This window comes from Corylus avellana, chromosome ca10 (assembly GCF_901000735.1).
Source record: "Corylus avellana chromosome ca10, CavTom2PMs-1.0".
Taxonomy (NCBI): domain Eukaryota; kingdom Viridiplantae; phylum Streptophyta; class Magnoliopsida; order Fagales; family Betulaceae; genus Corylus; species Corylus avellana.
Genome location: NC_081550.1, coordinates 19,581,156 through 19,601,344, shown reverse-complemented (window position 1 = coordinate 19,601,344; position 20,189 = coordinate 19,581,156). Strand labels below are relative to the sequence as shown.

The following is a 20,189-nucleotide window of genomic DNA, read 5'->3' as shown; positions in this document are numbered from 1 at the left end:
AACTATAAAAGAAAAGGAGCTTTTAGTAAATGTCAATTTCTACTGTGTACGACACATGGAATAAGTGAATATTCTATTTATCGACTTATTAATTTAGGGTTTATTTGTGATTATGTTTAAAAGGCATAAAAGTGTATTTAATACTTAAAAAATCTGTTTGAAAAAAAAAAATATTCGTTTCATAAAAAAGTTAAAAGTTTTTTTAAGAGTCTAAAAAGCCTAAAAATAGTCAAAACTTATTTTTGGTAAAAGATTAAAAATAAGTTTTTACAAAAAAAATATTTTTTTTTTATTTAAAAACTCTATTTTTCATTCGCAATTTCAAACAAATTTTTAGTCAGGACATTAAATGCACCCTCGTGTGAAAGCTTAGTTTGGTGGCGTGGTGGTTGGATGGCCTCAAAGGTGGTGGGTTGGTTGGCCATCCTCAAGGGGACAAAGACCCCATGTTCGTGGTGGTGCGATGGGCTCTCCATAGAATAGCTTGATAGATCCTTTGCATACTCAACGATCTATTAGAGCACGAGATTAGGGTTGACTTCAATGGTGGAATTGACTTAGAATGGCCTTGGGGTGGCAGACATGGTAAGTTTAGTGTTTTTTAGTTATATATATAACTTGCTAATACGTATCAACATGTTATTGAAGTCAAGTCAGCCACTAAAAATAATTTAATACTCACAATTAGATTACGACACTTATCAACAAGTTATAAAAAAGTTATAAGTCTAGCGCTTTTCTATTACTTACCACATTAAATAGAATAAATAAATAAATACTCTACGTAGAAGAGTAAGGAATGATAAACTAGTGTGCCATACTTCACAGAAATATGATCCCTCCAGAAGAAAATAAATAAATAAGTAGTTTCGATCAAAACATTTGTTAAATTAACATGACATGATCATCTTTATTAGCTCCTTCAACGAATTGTAGGAAGAACCATCTTCTTTAGTGCAAACTTCGATTCTCTCCTTCAAATTCTTGCCCCTCATCCGCATCTCCTTCCCTTCTTCATCAACCATAAGTTTTCTTATGGCTCTCTCTATCTCATCTCTCTCCAATTCACCCTCCAATTCCATGCCTACTCTCCATATATGGCTTATATATCTTGTATTCACTCCTTGGTCCCCATAACACGGTCTACATATCATTGGAATTCCTTCGCAAATACTCTCCAGCGTTGAATTCCATCCACAATGGCTCAGAAACCCTCCTACTGCACTGTGCGACAAAATTTTCTTTTGGGGAGCCCATTTCACAATATAACCCCTCTCGTCAATGTTTTTTTTAAAACTTTCGGGTAATACCTCAATCCATTCTGCACCAAAAACTGAGCCTGGCCGAACCACCCACAAGAAAGGTTGCTGGCTGTTTGCTAGCCCCCAAGCCATCTCAACTAGCTCTTTGGCGTCCATGTATGTCGAGCTTCCCAAGCTTACATAAATGACCGAGCTAGAACTTTGTTTATCAAGCCATGCCAAGCAGCTACTGTCCTCTTCCAATAAGCTACTATAGGAGGCCGAGGCAAACCTATGCATTGGGCCTATTGCAAAAGTTGGAACTTGACATTGCTGTTGAACCTTTGCCAATGACGAATTTTCAAGGCAATCAATTGTATTATAAATGATGGCGGAAGATGTTCCAATGTTGGAAGCTTTACTCAATAGTTGCAAAAAGTTTTCTAATTTTTCCATAATAGGTAGATCCTTGAACCTAAGTGGATAAAGCTCTGGAACTGGATCGTTCGACTTAGATTCTGTAATACAAAAAAGTTTTTTAAGTGATTAGTTTGATGGGTTATGATAATTTAACCGCAAGAAGATAATTTAGATCTCAAATCTAATTATATATACAGATTACCTGGGAAGGGAATGTGGCCTTCAGCACTGAGCTGGAAAAGGACATCACGAGTTAGAGAAATGGCAGCGCAACCAGTGCGTAAGACGATACTTGGAAGCTTGAGATCCATCGCCGCTGCTTGGGAGAAGTACATGATCTCATCGTAGATGATGCAGGCGATTCCATCGCCCGGGCCCAGTTGCCTCATCACTCCAGCCAAGCATTCCTTGAAACGAGCTTCGGAATTGATGTTAAGCTGCAATGCAAAAGGTATGAACTCGCCGGTTAAGGCGGATGAGGAATCTGGCAAAGGAAGAAAGCTGAAATCTGGGTGGGTTGAAGGATCGGGGGAGTTGTATTGGGTGTGAACGACGGTGATGGAGAAGCCATTGGAGTGGAGGATGCTGCCCAGCTGAAGCATTGGGTTTATGTGGCCTTGGAATGGCCCTGGCACTAGCACCACCCGCCGGAGACGTCTCTTTCCTTGCTCTTCCATTGAAATTTCTGTCTCGCAGACACAGAGAGTGTTTAGGGTTGAAAATAGATGGGAAAGATCTGAATCTTGATAGCGTATGCAATGACGAAGGTTAGTGGTGGAGGCATCAACTGGATATATACATATGTAAAGAGTTAAGAAAGTATGGAAATCGAGGCAACCTTGGCTGCTTGTGCTTTCTCAGTAATGACAGAGAAGTGAGAGAACCCCATATATTAATATATGACAACATGTTTAGCTGTCGGTCTGGTTTAACTTAGAAAAGTCAAGTCTTGTCGATGGAGTTGGACCAGCTGAATTTTTGTTTTGGCTTTTAAGAGTTTTAGCCTTCATTCGAAGTCTGCTCAGCTGTGCTCTCCCACTTGGATTTTTTTTTTTTTTAATTTTTTTTAGTTTTAAGCCATCACGTGTTAACCATCATGGTAAATAAATACAAATCATTATATTCAAGAATATACGAAGTCAAAGTCGACGTCTATCGAAGATAATGACAGCTGCATTTTTTCTGCATTTTTTTTTTCTAATTAAAAAGGGGATCTTTACCACTCTTAGATTCGGATGAACGAGATAATGAAAGATTTTATGAAAATGCTTCCAAACACTAAGTGAAAAGCGGCCAATTTAGCCAAACAATGTGCTCTAAAGTTAGCACTCCTAGAAACTTTCTCAGCCTTCCAGTTAAAGAAAGAATGTAAATACAAAGAAATATCATAAACAACATTAGAAAAATTTCAACCCACAAACAGCTGGGGTTGTTGAATAGCAAGGACTGTATTGAGGGCATCCCCTTCAAGGATGAGAGAGTAAGCACCACAAGAAACTGCAGTATGAACCGCCAAAAGGGCCGCATGAGCTTCACCGAAGGCGATATCCTTCATAAGAATTTTCTTAGTAGCAGCTTCAATGATGTTACCATTTGAATCACTTAATTACCACTGTGGCAGCCATTGCAAAATCTGAAGACAAAGCCACATCAAAATTTGCCTTGGTGGTACCTGGCAGAGGAGGAGACCAAATGGAGGACAAAGTGGAATCAGTCCATGCATTACAATGATCCACTGTGGTAGAAGCAATCAGAAAGAGAGACTGCAAAGGGGATGGGTTTAGAGCTTGATGGACAAGCTGGTTCCTGGAAAACTATATATGGTCCATGGTGATGGCAGCATGAAGTTGGAACTTGCGAACTTCCTAAATGGGAATTGCAAACTTCTGATGAGGCCTCAAAATAGCCACAATCCAATCTGCAAAAGGCTGCTCACAAAAAGCATCAGTAAGAAGTGGCCATGGAGAGCTCCTCCATAAAATCTTAGCAAAGGAGCACTCAAGCATAATGTGAGAGAGAGATTCTTGAGGGCCTTTGCAAAACAGGCAACACCAAGGATCTAGATCAAATGAGTTAACAAATCTGGCCAAAGAAGCACGCACAAGAAGAATATTCCACGCCAACTTCAAAAGAAGATGTTTTAACCTATGCAGTAACTTCAAACCCCAAAGACATGACCAATCTTCAGGAGATAGAAGAGAAGAACGGGAAGCCAAATCTTAAGAGGCTAATTCATGAGCTGACCTAATAGAAAACAGCCCCTTCGGAGAAGCAGCCCAAGTTCACCTATCACTGAAAATGTTCAGTGGGTAGTTTATGATTTAGTTTTTCAAATGTCAATTATTCATCACGTTATAATTGTTTATATATACGACTAATTAATACAAGCAGCGGGTGGTTTGGTCACCCCTATTTGATTAAATGAGGCTAAGTGTGAGGTTTTAAGTGTATTAAGGCTTGTTGAACTACGTTAAATCTTTGGTGTTCTATATGATTGTGTTATTTTTATTCTATTTTTTTCTACATAATTGGGAGCCAAAAATTATTTTATCTCAGTAGATTATTAGAGCTCAAGTCTTTTTCTGCATGATGGTTTTAGCAAAATTTGATGGTGAAAATAGTTTTGACATTTAGCCCATCAAGATGTGTGCTTTAATGCAACAGCAAGGCGTAATGAAGATTTTGATGGTGAGGCACGATTAACATTATCAAATCCTTTGCTTTGTTACCAAAACAACAAAATTGCTCGACTTTCATAAGCATTGCATCTTTGGGCAAAATCAAATTCTATTAACATCTTCGGTTTCCATCAAGGATTGCTCAGTATGGGAGATATGTCAAATTATAACAAGTGGTTGTATACAAACAGAGAAGAGGAAAAGATTACAAGGTAAACTTCTGTATTTACTAGTTTACATTCAAACAAAGACGACAAGACTTTCCAATAAAGCAATCATACAACAATTGCTTCATTCAACCAGAAATTTCAATGGATTTCACCTCGGGCTTCTTCACCTCCTCTTTGGGAACAGTGATCGTAAGAACCCCATTCTCCATGGACGCCTTCACCTCCTCCATCTTCGCATTCTCCGGCAGCCTCAACCTCCTCATGAACTTCCCACTGCTGCGCTCCACCCTATGCCACGTGTCGTTCTTGTCTTCCTTCTCCACATTCGTCTCTCCGCTGATCTAGAGCACTCTGTCGTCTTCGATCTCCACCTTCACTTCCTCCTTCTTCAGCCTCGGAAGATCCGCCTTGAACACGTGGGCTTCTGGGGTCTCCTTCCAGTCGATTTTGGTGTTCACAAACGCTGAATTTTCCTGAGAAAGTTCGGAAAATGTGGGGAACAGGAAATCCTTAAAGGGGTTGAAGACGCTGCTTCGTCGGCCACCGAAGAAACTTGAGATGATCGACATTCTCACTGCAATTTTGATGTTCGACGAAAGACTGTTAAAGAAATTAGGATTGTGTGGTTGATGAGAAAGCTTCTTCGAATTGCTATTCGTACTCTGTGATTTGCCGGAGGAGGGATAGATTGGGTATTTAATGCTATTAGAGGACCATTTTAGTATTTTCGTGAGACTTGCTAGAACATTCGTGAACAATCGTGGGTTTTCACGAGGAATCTTGACCGGAGTTTGTTTTCATGTTAGGCCTGGAACTTTGGGTTTGATATTCGTTATGGCCCCGTTACCTTTTATTGGTCCTGTTACTTTTAAAAACAAATATTATTATTATTTAATATTTTATTTTCTGACCATAGAGTTCTTTTAAGCATATAGATTTGTTTTTTTTTTTTTTTTTTTTTTTTTTGTTCATGATATTTCTTAAACATCTTTTCAGCACTCAAGGCACCAAGTACTCTGTTGGGAAGGTGGTTCTAACAATTCCTTGAACGAGCTAATAGAGATGATTATGTCATTTTAATTGCAAAGATGTTTTGATTAAAAAAAAAAAATTTGCAAAGATGCTTTGATAAAAACTAATTATTTGTTCTTTACATTGATGGTTTGGTTAAGTCAATATCATGTTATGTGGGCACATTGTAAAAAAAGTTGTTTGGGTATTTAGTCTCATATTAATTGTGTACCTAGACGATTATTTATTTATTTTTGAGGCTTTCTACGTACCTAGACAAATTTGAGTTTTTTTAAATGATTAGGACAATTTTGATGATAACTTTGATTAGCGTTTATTGATTATGTTGGACTTATGGGCCAGCAAGTCCACATAACCGAGATACCGCTCACTAACCCGAGTTCACTCAATAGTTGAAACACAAGATCCACTATCACACCACTTTTGCACAATCTAGTCATTTTCGTGTCATTTGGCCATTTTTATAACCAATCCACGAGCCTCGGATCTCAAGTGGTGAGCACTTGAGAGCAAGAGACAATCCACGTACAAGTAAAATTATTATTTTTTTTTTTATCTCTTCCCAAATTTTCATTTTGAATTATTTTTTTAAATATTTATTAACTTAAACATTGAAATTCAGAATCTGTCCACTTCATCAAACTCTAATCTTCTTATTTTTTTATTTGATACTTTTTTTTCAGTAGTACTTATCTATGATTGATATTTCGGTATGAGAAACTGTCCTAATAACTAACACACACAAAAAAAAAATATATATATATATATATAAAGTTGAATCATGTCAAAAATTATATTTTATATTTGATTATTTGTACCTTGAAATTCGTCGTACTAGTTTATCATTTTTCCTTTAATTTGGTACTCATTTTGTGCATGTATTAGGGTCACATGAAATAGGAGCCAAAAATGGACGTCCCATCAGAGAAAGTCTTCGTGTAAAGCCATGAAAATGATCTCGACCTTCACTTCCTCCTTCTGAAGGAGGAGGAAGTGAAGGTCGAGATCGAAGACGACAGAGTGCGCCAGATCAGCTGAGAGAGGAATGTGGAGAAGGAAGACAAGAAAGACACGTGGCATAGGGTGGAGCACAGCACCGGGAAGTTCATTAGGAGGTTCAGGCTGCCGGAGAATGTGAAGATGGAGGAGGTGAAGACGTCCATGGAGAATGGGGTTCTTACGGTCATTGTTCCCAAAGAGGAGGTGAAGAAGCCTGAGGTGATATTGGGTTTGGGGCGGGTCAAACTAGTTTGAGGCGAGACCCACGGCGCTGAGGGAAAATCTTGGGATTTTCTCTTTCTTTGTGCCTTCTTCTTCATCAATCATCATATTCTTCTTATATATTCTCTTCTTGTTATTGTATCTTATATTGTCTTCGATTAGTTAAATCAAGTTCTGGTCAAAGCTTTGGATCCAAGGAAAATGAAGGTGAAGTTTCCCTCCATGCTAAAATATAGTCTTAGTCTAATTTCTTATTGAACTATGAATCTTGCTATCCTTGAATTCTTTAATCTTTTTCAATGCTCCTCGATGGGTTTATGGATTTTTATTTTATTTTTATTTATCTCTTCTAGGTTGTTTTCAAATTTTGATAACATAAATTTGCATGGCACTTATCTGCAGATTTTTTTTTTTATTTTTTTTTATGAGCTTTGCTATTGTTATTTCAGAATTATTTGTTTTCTTTAATCATTTCTTTCACTGCTCCTTCTCATGGCTCTGCAAATTAGCCCTTCAACGAAGTCGTCTGAAACTAAGTTCTTTATTTTTGTTGTAGAGAAGATGAATTTGGAGTATTTTCATAGAGAAGAGGAAGAGAAGAGAAGAGCTTTTTAGAGAGAAGAAGAAAAGAAATTGGAACCCATTCCATTTATTAAAGAGAAGAGGAATTTATTAGGTGTTTTAGTTTTATTGTGTACTTGTGTAATATGGCAACGTGTCACTCAAGTATTGGATGCTGCAAAAGGTATTCTTTGCAAATGGACAGCATAGTAGGAGCACTCAATATTTTTTAGTCTTATACATCATGTTTTTACCAATTACATTTCCATGGTTACTGCGGTTATTAAATATGATTATTATCAGTTTTTTGCATTTTAGGTAATGAGTTATATTTTTAGTCTCTTGGGCTTTTTTTGAGTTTTTATGACGATGACTTATTTTAAATGATTTTAAAAGTATTTTAAACTATTTTTTAAGAGCATGACTGCGGACCTAGAACGCGTTTATAAAGCCTGAAAAGTCCATTTCAAAAAAATCATGGTCGTTTGGTAAAATCAATCGAAAAGGCTTTTGTGGTTTCAAACGTTTCAGACACACGTTTGCTCCAAAGCTGGATATCGAGGTTTCTGCTCAAATGATAATTATTTAAGAAGAATAAGTATTACTAGGAATAAAGAAGTTGGAGGAGAATGCTAATTCTTATTGGTATGACTAAATTTTTTACTTGGAATTGAATCAAATTTCAATAAAAATTTTACTTATGCTATATGTATATAATCATTCGTATTCTTTGTCTCCCATATTGGTGGCCGACGGTGGCGGGTGATGATGGAGGGCTGCCAAAGATGACAATAAAAGGTGTCAGACGGTGGCTGATGACGGCAAAGGCCTCCGGAGACTTTAAGAGCATGTAATCAGCAGTAACAAAGTTTTGGTGCGTCAGCTTAATTTGACACATACCCTATTTCTTGAATGGAATGGAGCTAAACAATTAACAGAGGCTAGCCATGCTAGTCAATCTCTCCCATCACCTACTCAAACATGCAAATCAGTTGGGTTGTAGTTGTTGGTCCATCAAAAGCTTCAACTCATGGGCATTGGCTATCAAAAATGCTGCTTCTTCCCATCAAGCCTTATACCTATACTCAAAAATGCATCGCTTTTCTGTACCCGTTGGTAGTTTCTCAATTCTCTTCACACTCAAGTCTTGTACCCAGTTGCAGAATCTCACTTTTATTCAACATCTCCATGCCCACATTGTGAAACTAGGTTTCAGTCCCCACGTCTATGTCGCCACCTCTCTTCTGCACGTCAATGTTGTCACGTCGTTTGAGAATGCTTGCACACTGTTTGAGGAAATGCCGAAGAGAAATACAGTCACTTGGACTACAATGATTTCTGGGTATTCGAGATTGGGGGATGTGGAGAGAGCGCGTGCGGTTTTGAGGAAATGCAACTGAGGGATGTTGCGTCATGGTCTGCCGTGATAGCTGCATACGTGAATTGCGGTTATTATGAGCTTTGTTTAGCGCTCTTTCGAGAAATGATGGCGACTGAGAGTTCGAAACCCGACCAAGTGACTGTAGGATCAGTTCTATAGGGGTGTGCCCGCATGGGTTCTCTTGGATTATTGGTGGGGAAATCAGTTCATGGGTTTGTCGCGAAGAATGGGTGGGAGTTGAATGTGGAACTTGGTACAATTTTGGTTGAGATGTATGCCAAGTGCGGCTTCAAGAAGAAGGCCTGCTGGGTTTTTGAACTGATGCCAGAAAGGAATGTCATGACTTGGACTGCATTGATTTGTGGGTCAGCACAACATGGCTGCAGCAAAGAAGCATTATCCTTGTTTGAGATGATGCAAATAGCTGGTGTAAAACCCAAAGAATTGACTATCACAGGGATTCTTAGTTCATGTGTGCATACAGGATTGGTGGAGAAGGGCCGCAAATATTTCAAGATGATAGAAGAATGTGGCTTGGAGCCAAGAATCCAGCATTATGGGTGCATGGTCATTTTGCTAGGTAAGGCAGGGCTGTTAGAAGAAGCTTACGAGATTATTAGGACAATGAGATTTGAGCCCAATATTGTTTGGGGGTCGTTCCTGTCAGCTTGCAAGGAGCATAAGCAATTTGAGATGGCTGAGAGAGTAATTGATCAGGTCTTGGGGATGGTAAAGCCAGAGAATGATGGAGGGGTTTATTCCCTTATTTGTGATTTGTATGTTTTGGGTGAGAAGTGGGATGAAGCAGAGAGGTTGAGGAAATTAATGGCCGAAGAAAATGTGAGGAAGGCTAGGGGCTCCGGTTTTATAAGAAGTCCGTAATGGAAAGTTTACTATTTTAGTGTCCTTGGCAAACTCTATTGAGTTGATGAGACTATAAACAACTATATCGCCATAGATTGAGCTTCAGTATTTCTTGCATCAGCATTCAGATCAAGAGAATTATCAACACCAGAAGTTCTTTTCAATTCTTTTAGTTGGTATTGTAGATGAAGAAGTGGAATAACATGAAGTAAAAGGGAAAAAGGAGTTTTAGTAGCTTCTACCTCAAAGCTAGGAGGATTGGCAGATCATTCAGATGGTTGGATCTTGAGTGCAACTGGGTCGACCAACTTTTTTGCTTGATACATGGTCACTAAATTTATTTTTAATGTAACTTTTATACACGTTTATTTATTTATGTTCTTTAACTGAAGTTTGTTTCAAGCAATCTTCTGGTTTGTACTAACTTTTATAAACGTTTATTTATTCATCTTTTGAGTTATAAATGCCCCAAAGCGCTTTGTTGTATGTTTTCCATCCAAACAATGTTCATGACTCTGAGTCTCTGAAGGGTTCAATTTCCCTTGTTCCTTGGCAGCGACAGTTTCGGCTTTACATCAGTCATTGAAAGGTTTTTTCATCTACACCTTGGGCTTTGTGTTCGAGCAATATTGGGCTCCTAATGGGTCACAAGGAGGCCAGTTGGGGCAGCCTAGCCCATCACATACCTACTTGGATCGGATATTTGATAGAATTTTATCACAATCCCACTTTTATTCGCTGAAGCCTATCCTGTTTTTATCTCTTTCAAAGAACTGGTTGGTACAGGAGTGGGGATGAGTCAGATGAGCTCACTCGCATTTTCAGTCGGGATTGTGAATCCCAGAAAGTTCAGCACAAAATTACCCAGAAAAAAATTTGGTTCAACAGAAGCATGAAACAATATCAGTTTCTCAAGCTAGCCCCAGCAGAGTAGTCGCTCTTCGGTTCCTGTCCTCCAACAAAATGTGAACCCATCTCTCCTCGGGAGAAGAGAAGCACTGGGTTTCGGCTTCTCTTTTTGCCTTCTTGATGTTCTCCTGCAGCCAGCAGCCAGCAGCCAACGCGCCTCCATGTGAGCTCACGGTAGCTCCCTCAGGCCTCGCCTTCTGCGATCTGCGATAAAGTTGTAGGAACTGGCCCTGAGGCTGTCAAGGGATAGCTCATTAAGGTAATATGTAGTTTTATCTTTCTTTCTAAGCTTCCAGATTATGAGGAGATCAAAATAATTGCATTCTTTGTATGTATGTATGCATGCTATTAATCAAGTGCTTAAAAATCCAGTTTTTGGAATATGTAATATATGATTGCTATATGTCATAAATGATATATTCAGACTTCAGTGGATGAAGTGATGAACAGGCACATTATACTGGGAAATTGGAGAATGGGACGGTTTTTGATAGCAGCTACAATCGTTTGTTTATTAGGACCTTCCATTTGTTTATTTTTGTGTTTCTTGCAACGAGGGGTAAAAGAAAACGAAAGAAACGGCATTTGTCTTTGCCGCACACATAATATGGCTTAGACAGAGACACACCCGAGAATAGATGTCAATGTCCGCACAAATGCAAGATCCACCCTCAAACCCTAACCCCAATCCCAATCCCAATTCCAATTCCAATTCCAATCCTCGCAACAATGCCAATGCCACTCCGCCTCCTCCTCCTCCTCCTGCAACGACGTCGTCGTCGATGTTCGGGAACGTGAGGGCCGGCGGGACCCACCACAGGAGGGCCCACTCGGAGGTCAGCTTCCGTCTGCCGGACGACATGGCGGATGTCTCTCCGTCCGATCCGTTCGCCGGTGGCGGAGGCGGAGGCGGCGGAGGAGGAGGCGGGTCGTCCACGACGAGCATGGAGGAGATGGGATCGGAGGACGACCTCTTCTCGACCTACATTGACGTGGAGAGAAGAGTGGGAGTGGGAATAGGGCGAGGCATAGGCATAGCAGCTCTGTCGATGGATCCTCCACCACCACGTCGTCCACCGGTGTCTTTGGCGAGATCATGGAGGCCAAGAAGGCCATGCCTCCTGACAAGCTCGCCGAGCTCTGGATCCTCGATCCCAAGCGTGCCAAAAGGTCCCTCTCTCCATTTTTTATTAAAAGTTCACTACTTTTTTTTTTTTTCTTTCTAAAGTTTGGAATTCTAGGAAATTGAAAGTTTTTACTCAATATGCGTATTGGGTTGGTGTGACTGTGTTGTTTGGTTGGCCATTTTGAGATTACATTCCACTTCTGCTGTGAATGATGTCTTTTGGGTTATGATTGTTGCCCAAAGTGATCATCTTTGTTTACAGTTTTTGGAATTTGGAATTTGGTTAGCAACATTGGTCATCGAGTAAAAGAGATTTAGTTCATGTTGATGCTTTAGTAAGATCTCCAAGTTTATACGGAATTAATTGGCCTTCTTGTTAAGTCAGATCTCTCTCTCTCTCTAAGCTACAGTTGGATGTCTTTAGTTTGGCTGAAAGAAGTATCTTCTTGTAAACTTTTGGTGAACACTTGGTGCACATACTTATACACGCATACATATGTATTATTACAACGTTCAGAAGAAATCATTTTACTGATTTGCAACGTCGATCTGTTGGTTTGCAACCTCGAGCATTTTCCTTCACCTTATATATGCAGGCTGTCTGTCATTTCGTGCTATTTTGCACACAGGCAATTATTTGCAACGGTTTAACTTGACTTTCTGAGAGCTCACATTGATAACCATTTCCTTTTGTAGGTCCTCATATATATGTTTATCCTGACAATTTTAAAATATACATTATTAAATCTCTTGTTGCATGGTCAGAGAGCTTTCTTCTGTGTTTAAAAATCTGTTTCTTTCACAAAATCTCTCTGCTATGTGATATGCTAGTTCATCACTAAATTACATAAATTGTGTTTCTAGAGATTTAACCAATTTCTTAGAATCTACATCAAATGCTACGTCACTATTTATAGGGGATGGTGGAGGTTCTAGCACAGCCCACTTTTTCTATAATGGAGCACATTCAGCTGAAAATCCAATAAAAAAAGGAGGAAAAAGATACTGTAAGGAGTGTTGTGCTTATTAGAACTAGGGCATTAATTTTGTGTTTGTATTATGATTCTTGAATCCCTTGAGGAAATGCAAACTTGTGGAAATTAACAAGTGAGGATAAATTAATGAGAATTTTTACTTAATGAAACACTACTTGTCACAAAATGCACTTGAAAAATTAAAGAAAAGAGAAGAGAGAATTAAGTAATCAATGACAAAAAGTATAACCCAAAGAGTTGAAAAAACATTTACCACACTCCATTTGGCAATGCTCAGTAAGATCGATATGGGAAAATTAATAAGAGAGGTCTTGTATCAAGATTTGATGACCGCTTTCATCGTATGATTTTGCATATAGATACAATTTTGTTGAAGGTTTCTTAAACTTTCTTAACTCAGTAATGAAATCTGATGACAGTACTGGCGATGTATACCAAATGGCCATCTCTTCCAATTCTTGTGCATTCGTTAGTAAATATTTGATTAATTCTATTTCGTTCTCTCTATCGAAGAGCTCCACAGTTGCTAGTTTCAATTTATGAATACACACGAGGTTTTGAGATTGCCAATATTCCATCTTAAATGAAAGCTCTCCTTCCGAACTCATTGATGAGTCTTTAATCTGTACATTAAGAACAAAAAGAAATTGATTAAGTTAAATGATGGACAAATTTATAATACAAATAGTTTGAAAAAGGATGGCACTCTTTTACTTACACTATCGGTATTATATAGCTTGAAATGCTTTAAATTAGTTGTTCCTCTGAGAAGGGAGGACAGGGAGGACAATGGTAGGACTTGGGCAACACTTGAAGTTCTTCCCACATTTACACTTGTAACATTATCAAATGAAAATGGCAAGCAACCCAACTTAACTAAAACCTACAACGTTAAAATTAAGGAAAATCTTGTTAGCATAAAATTAGCAAACTAAATCAATGCAAAGCAAAAAGTAATACTGAATGGCATATCTTAATTAATTAATATGCACAAAAATAAATCAATCCAAAGTTAACATAAGATTATTATTTAAATAATCAGCATTTGTCTCGTTAATCAACCTAGTTAATTAGCTAGGTAGGCAAATATATATATAGGGTTACCTCAACAAAACGATCATGTAGGTATAGACGTATACACTTTCGTACGCTGTGAAGAAGCTTATCCAAGTTATACTTGCAATTGGTAAAAGCTTGATTCCCCCATGATCGAGATTTACGGGGTAGCCTGAGACTAAGTGAGGCACGCAACAGATGTGGTGAATCTGTGATACAGTAGTAATTATCCACAGCATATCCCTCCAAGTGAAATTTTCGGAGATAGGGAGCAGAGATTTGCAGTGATGTACTCGTAGTGCCAACGAGTACTAGATTAAGGCGGTAGAGTTTGTGTAGCTGCTGAATCTGAATATCGCAGATGTGATCAGGATCCGTACTTCTAATTGATAAAATTTCAATATTAGACGAGCTGCTAATACTCATTCTCTTTATCCCACTTATTTCGATAAGCTTCAAGGTCTTGAGAGACTTGAAAGATGAAAGCAATTGTCCTAAATTGCATTCTTTTTGTATCCGAACCGAGTTTAATATTAGGATCTTGAGCTTTGTAGCAAAATAAGAAGGTGAAGAGGGTAATTTGAGAAAGGCATTCCCGGCATCGACGCTAACGAAACTTGTGGAATTACAAAGTGGCATGGCCAAGGGTTGATCAGGAAGAAGAAGAAGATGATAGCCGTGAATGAATTGTAGGCAAAATTTTGCAACACCACCCAATTCCTGCAACCATGTATTCACCTGGCGGCGTTCTTGGTCTTCATCAACGCTTCCTTCGAAAGACCAACAGAGCTCAAGGCTCTCCGTCTTCACCCCATACAAGCGCCGTTTATCCATCAACCTATCCACAAAGTTGTTGAGGCAATTAGATAGACTTGATTTTTTGACATTAATGTTATTCAAACGCAACTTTGGGTTTGATATGCACAATGCTCGGCATCTTTTTGACACCACCATCAGTCTCGCATGGTCCCTCATTTCGAGCAAACAAAGAATGTCATAAACAACTTCATCGGGAAGGTCGCTAAATCTATCATCACCACCGCCACCACAATTAATCTGCTTCGTTCTAGGCCATTCCATGGACACTGGAAGTGATCTGGAACAACAACAACAAGAGAGAGAAGAAGAAGAAACTGGCTTTTCTGTCGTTTGTACGTGCGGCACTATTTTTTTTTTTTCTCTCTCTATGTAAAACACTAGGGTTGAAGCCTGAATATATAGGTTCAGGCTAACTAAACCCTAGCCCAGCCTCTCTTAGTCCTAATTGGAGAATAAAAGACAACTGAGAGACCCACCGGGCCACCTACTCTTTTAACTAATAAAAAAAAATCCTATTCATTAATTAGGTGGAAATTGTCCCAAATTGTCTATTTTGTTTTACAGTTGTCGTACAAATGAGTAATACTAGCGAGAAGAAGAAGAAGAAGAAGAAGAAGGAGAAGCGATGGTGAAGTCAATGAGGTCGAAGAAATTGAAGAGGCTTCGAGCGATTCGGAGAGAGATGGTGGAGCCCTACTACGACAACAAAGATGCTGCTAAGTTCGCTGCTCTGGATCGGAGGCTGCCCTCGCCGCCCCTAAGCTCCCCGCCCGTCCCACTTCTACCAACACCGATACCACTACAACCTCAAACGCTATGGGTAACCTCTCTCTCTCTCTCTCTCTCTCTTTCTCTCTCTATGCTTATTATCCAGTTTCTGGAGTTCAATGATTCGCCTGGTATTCAATATTTCCCTATTGTTGATGGTGTTCTGAGTAGTAGTACGTTTATAGTTTTACAAAATTATGTGCTCTTGCATTTGGGTTTTTCATGCTAGTTGGTGATTTTTTGTGTAGCCCATTTTGGCTTATGATGTAGAACCCATTACCCACCAACACATCAACGCCACTATTCATGCCCTGTCATAATGATATGTTTCAATTCTTATACAATGAACGGATGATACCCCTTCTGATTCCTCAGTATACGCAGGAATGGCAAAATGGGGAGAAAAAAATGGAAGCTTTGTACTGAATGAATTGTGCTACGCTAGTTTCTTATGTTGGATTCCTCCATTCTACCATCTAGTTTTGGTCTGACCAAGTTCTCTTTGTGAAGCCGTTTTTAGTTATTTCTTAAGGAGGAACCAGATACTTGTATTTCTTAGGAACAAGCTTATTGAGGCTCTTATCACCCCCAAACATGTTTTGATTTACAAGTATATATATATAGACCCCCTGTGCAGCTTGAATTCTCACCTCTGTTTTTTAACGCAAAAGATAAAAACTGCACTCCAACTGAGCACTACTTTTCAAACCCAGTAATATTAGAAAATAATTGGCTTTGTTTGTTAATATGTTTTGAGGGTGTCTTTTTGTTTTTCATAGAGGTGAAAACTGCTGCTTCTTATTTTTTTGGTGTTTTGAGGACTAATTTGCCACCCATGGATAGATTTAATATAGCTATTTGCGCAAGTATTTTACGATTAAGAAGCAACTGCCTCTTGTGCAGATTGTGTATTAATATATTATAATTATAGTATATGCCTTTACCGCGAATTACTGCATTTATCCGAGTGAGCCACAAACAACGAAAATCTCTCTTTTGCCTACCTCTATCACGATAAGCCGAAAACAAAGCTTTTATTTTCTGTTGAGTAATAGTTCTAGTAAGTCTTGAATGAGCCCCTTGAAAGCTTGATGCAAATAAACAAATAGATATTTGTGTTGGATGGCATAGATGACAACCAGGGAGTCTCCTTCAATGATGATGTTCGTTATCCCCAATTTTGTTGCTTTCTAGATGGCTAGAAGCCGAAGGGCCGCTTTGGCTTCTCCCATGTTGGGGTTAGAGTGGCCACATTTACCGGCTTCTCTCAGCGTATTATGGGGCAATATCTGCTCCCAAGTGAATATATAAATTTCGCAATTGGCAAAAAAGGAGAATGAGTGACACCTAATCCCACCCATGAAACAAGCGGCATATCTATTTGCCAAAGCCATTGAATCATGAGTAATACGATATACCAACCCTTTGTCCAATTTCTCTTTTACTTGGCTAACGTGGTAGTGTCCAACATTTTTTTTTAAAAAAATAAATAAATAAAGGTGATTGACAATGTCACATCAACCCAGTAAGATAGGATGAGATGGGGGTGTAGTATGTAGCATTACTTTTGAATTATACTTCAATTCTTTTAGTTATAAGAACTAAAATTTAAACAAATGAAGAGAACATTTCATTGAAATTCAAACCAGGGAAAAAAAAGAAAAAAAATATATTGCAATCAAAATTCTCTTGTGAGTGTTGCTATCATGTGGATACCCCCCGTTATGTTTCATTGACTCATTTTGTTTTTTGAGGTACTTTGGAAAATGTTAATTCATGTACTCTTTAGATTTAGAAAATTTATCACATTATGCTTGATTTTTATAAAATGTTTGCAAAATTTTATGCATCGAAAGCAAAAGACAGAAAACGAGAAGTTTAACAAACAAAGCCATTGATTTTCTAATAATTGTGCTATTTTGATTTCTTACTTCAGTTTTCTTGCAACTAAACATAGCATAGATGCTTACAGTTATATGCCATGATTTTGAAATTAATTGTGCTATTTTGATTTCCTGCGCTTCATTTTTTCTACTTGGATTGAAGTAATTTAAGAATAGCATGGTTAGGTTTATACTATTGATCTCAATTTATTCAGTCATTTTATGGTGACTTTGCTTATTCTATGGAATTTTCGCAAGTTGATTTTTTGGTGATCAATTGTATTGTACATGGAAATGATTTTGAATTCAAAATCTAGTAAGAATGGAACTTGACTATGTGAATATACTGCCCGATTTTCTTCCATCTGCAATTAGTGTTTGTTTGAAGTGAAAACAACGCTATCTCTAATGCCTGTCAGCATTTTCAATTTTGATGATTTGTATTTTCTCTTCATCATTTGACAGATGTGGAGATAGCTGATGGGAATCAAAGCATGCATTCTTTAAAGCCTGTTGGTGGAATAGGGAAGAAGTTCAAAAGGAAATTCAAGATGGGTAAAGGCAAGCGCCGTGGTAAGGGCATCAGGAGGAAGCACCAGATTTGATTCCATAACAGATATTGGTAATTGATATTTCTCCTACTGTACTAATGGTATCAAGTGGCCTGTGGGCAATCTTGGTGTTCTAAGATGGGTATATTTTGTATTCTGATTTTGTTGAGTGACATGAATGTAGACTATCCTTTTTCTTTTGTCACAACTTATAAATATGGATGGATGACTGGTTTCCCCATGCAGACAGAAAATTTTAGTGGATTGAAGGACATGTGTACCTATATTCAACTGACTGTTTTACCAAACAGTATTGGAACAAGTACAAAGTAGTGTAAAAACTTAGGGAAGCCCCTGTTCTTATTGTTTTTTTAACTAAAAACAAGATGCTACAACAGTCTGTCATTTATAAACAATGTTAAGCATGCGAATTTTGTTTTGAATGATAACTATTTAAGTATTTATCAAAAAAAAAAAAAAATTAACAACTATTTAAGTAGGGATGCATGATGGGCCTTTTGGGCCTTCTTTGGATCTCTATTAAGGCATATTTTAAATGCTTTTGAAAATGTTTTAAGCCTGTTTAATTTGGTGTTTTTTTAAGCCATAATGTTTTAGATGAAATCCATATCTTGATTCCAAATTTCGACTTAAAAATAACAAAGAAAATACAAACACCTCATGATAAATGCACAACTTTGGCCAAACTTTTCTCTTTTTTAAAAAAATAAAAAAATAAAAAATAATTTTTTTTTTTAAGCGATAACATCCTATGTGGTCTTTTTTATTTTTTATTTCGATAAGCCTCAAGGTCTTGAGAGACTTGAAAGATGAAAGCAATTCTCCTAAATTGCATTCTTTTTGGATTCGAACCGAGTTTAATATTAGGATCTTGAGCTTTGTAGCAAAATAAGAAGGTGATGAGGGTAATTTGAGAAAGGCATTCCCAACATCGACGCTAATGAAACTTGTGGAATTACAAAGTGGCATGGCCAAGGGTTGATTAGGAAGAAGAAGAAGACGACTGCCGTGAATGAATTGAAGGCGAAATTTTGCAACACCACCCAATTCCTGCAACCACGTATTCACCCGGCGGCGTTCTTGGTCTTCATCAACGCTTCCTTTGAAAGACCAACAGAGCTCAAGGCTCTCTGTCTTCACCCCATATAAGCACCGTTTATCCATCAACCTATCCACAAAGTTGTTGAGGCAATTAGATAGACTTGATTTTTTGACATTAATGTTATTCAAACGCAACTTTGGGTTTGATATGCACAACGCTCGGCATCTTTTTGACACCACCATTAGTCTCGCATGGTCCCTCATTTCGAGCAAACAAAGAATGTCATAAACAACTTCATCGGGAAGGTCACTAAATCAATCATCACCACCGCCACCACAATTAATTTGCATCGTTCTAGGCCGTTCCAAGGACAAGAGAAGAAGAAGAAGAAGAAGAAGAAGAGGAAGAAGATGGAACCGGCTTTTTATGTATATAATAGCAACTGTACGTCACACTATTTTCTTTTTCTTTTTTCTCTATATAAAACACTAGGGTTGAAGCCTGAATAGGTTATTATAAATTTATATAGATTAAAAAAAAAAGGTGGCCAGTGCTAACTAATTAACCCTCTCCTAGTCCTACCTGGAGAATAAAAGACAACTGAGAGTCGCACCGGGCCACCGACTTTTTTAACTAATAAAAACAAATCCTACTCATTAATTAGGTGGAAATTGTCCCTAATTGTCTATTTTGTTTTACTACAAATAGACCTAATTAAATTGCCATCCCAACCGTACGTGAAGACATTAGACATGCAACTTGATCGATCTGGAGGTACCTGCAGGAATGAACTTGTTGAGCCAGCCAGCCTTCCAATAGAAGATTTTATGAGTACGTCCAAGTTAGACTGAAACGATCTTCCACGAAGAGCTTTCTTTAATCCTCTATGAAAGGCTGAAACCATAGTTTTGTTTGCTTTCTAGAATTATAAATGGGCGGTGTTACTCATCTTTTTCTCTATATATAGTTAACGAATGTAATATTTGTCCTTTTACCCATTGTCGTCTAATATTACTTGTTCATTTCTCTCCCTAGCTCCCACTCTCCTTGTGTGTGTGTACATTGCATGCTGTATTTGTTTTAGCAAACGACTTGGTAAAACAAATGGCCTTGCATTGATGGCATAACATAATGACAACATGACCCAACTACCCTCTTAGTTGCTTCTTCAACCGTACTGTGCATGCCAATATTCTTCCCTAACATGTATGGTATAGGTTTTGTTTTACTCTTCGATTTTTTTTTTTTTTTTTGTTAAGATAATGGCATTGCTCTCATTAAATGTTGAAAGTCAAAAGCATGAAGCTTATACAACACAGGCTACACAGCTGCCAAATCTTAACCACAGCCAAAATTGCGACTTCACCAACCTGCTAACCTATGTTTAATGTCAAATCTTCCGATAATAGAACAGACAAGTTTTCTAAGGTAAAAAAATTATTTTATAGTTT

At 38.1% G+C, this 20,189-nt stretch overlaps 1 protein-coding gene and 3 pseudogenes across 1 annotated transcript; 2 read left to right on the top strand and 2 right to left on the bottom strand.

Moving 5' to 3' along the window:
- Positions 1-760: 760 nt before the first annotated feature.
- On the bottom strand, positions 761-2,425 carry LOC132164372 (UDP-glycosyltransferase 76E2-like). The gene is made up of 2 exons (XM_059574876.1): positions 1,864-2,425; positions 761-1,759 (listed from the first exon to the last, which is right to left on the bottom strand). Exons 1-2 carry the CDS (start codon positions 2,336-2,338, stop codon positions 891-893), a joined length of 1,344 nt encoding a protein of 447 aa, XP_059430859.1. The 5' UTR covers positions 2,339-2,425; the 3' UTR covers positions 761-890.
- Positions 2,426-4,501: 2,076 nt separating this feature from the next.
- On the bottom strand, positions 4,502-5,310 carry LOC132163551 (class I heat shock protein-like; annotated as a pseudogene).
- Positions 5,311-8,035: 2,725 nt separating this feature from the next.
- Positions 8,036-9,975, top strand: LOC132163537 (pentatricopeptide repeat-containing protein At5g66520-like; annotated as a pseudogene).
- A 5,112-nt stretch (positions 9,976-15,087) lies between these two features.
- On the top strand, positions 15,088-17,923 carry LOC132163109 (uncharacterized; annotated as a pseudogene).
- The last annotated feature ends 2,266 nt before the right edge of the window (positions 17,924-20,189 follow it).

Coding starts and splice junctions, on each gene's coding strand:
- LOC132164372 (XM_059574876.1), bottom strand. CDS start 2,338: ATGGAAGAGCAAGGAAAGAGACGTCTCCGGCGGGTGGTGCTAGTGCCA. Junction 1,760..1,863: donor AGGCCACATTCCCTTCCCAG/GTAATCTGTATA, acceptor TTTGTATTACAG/AATCTAAGTCGAACGATCCA.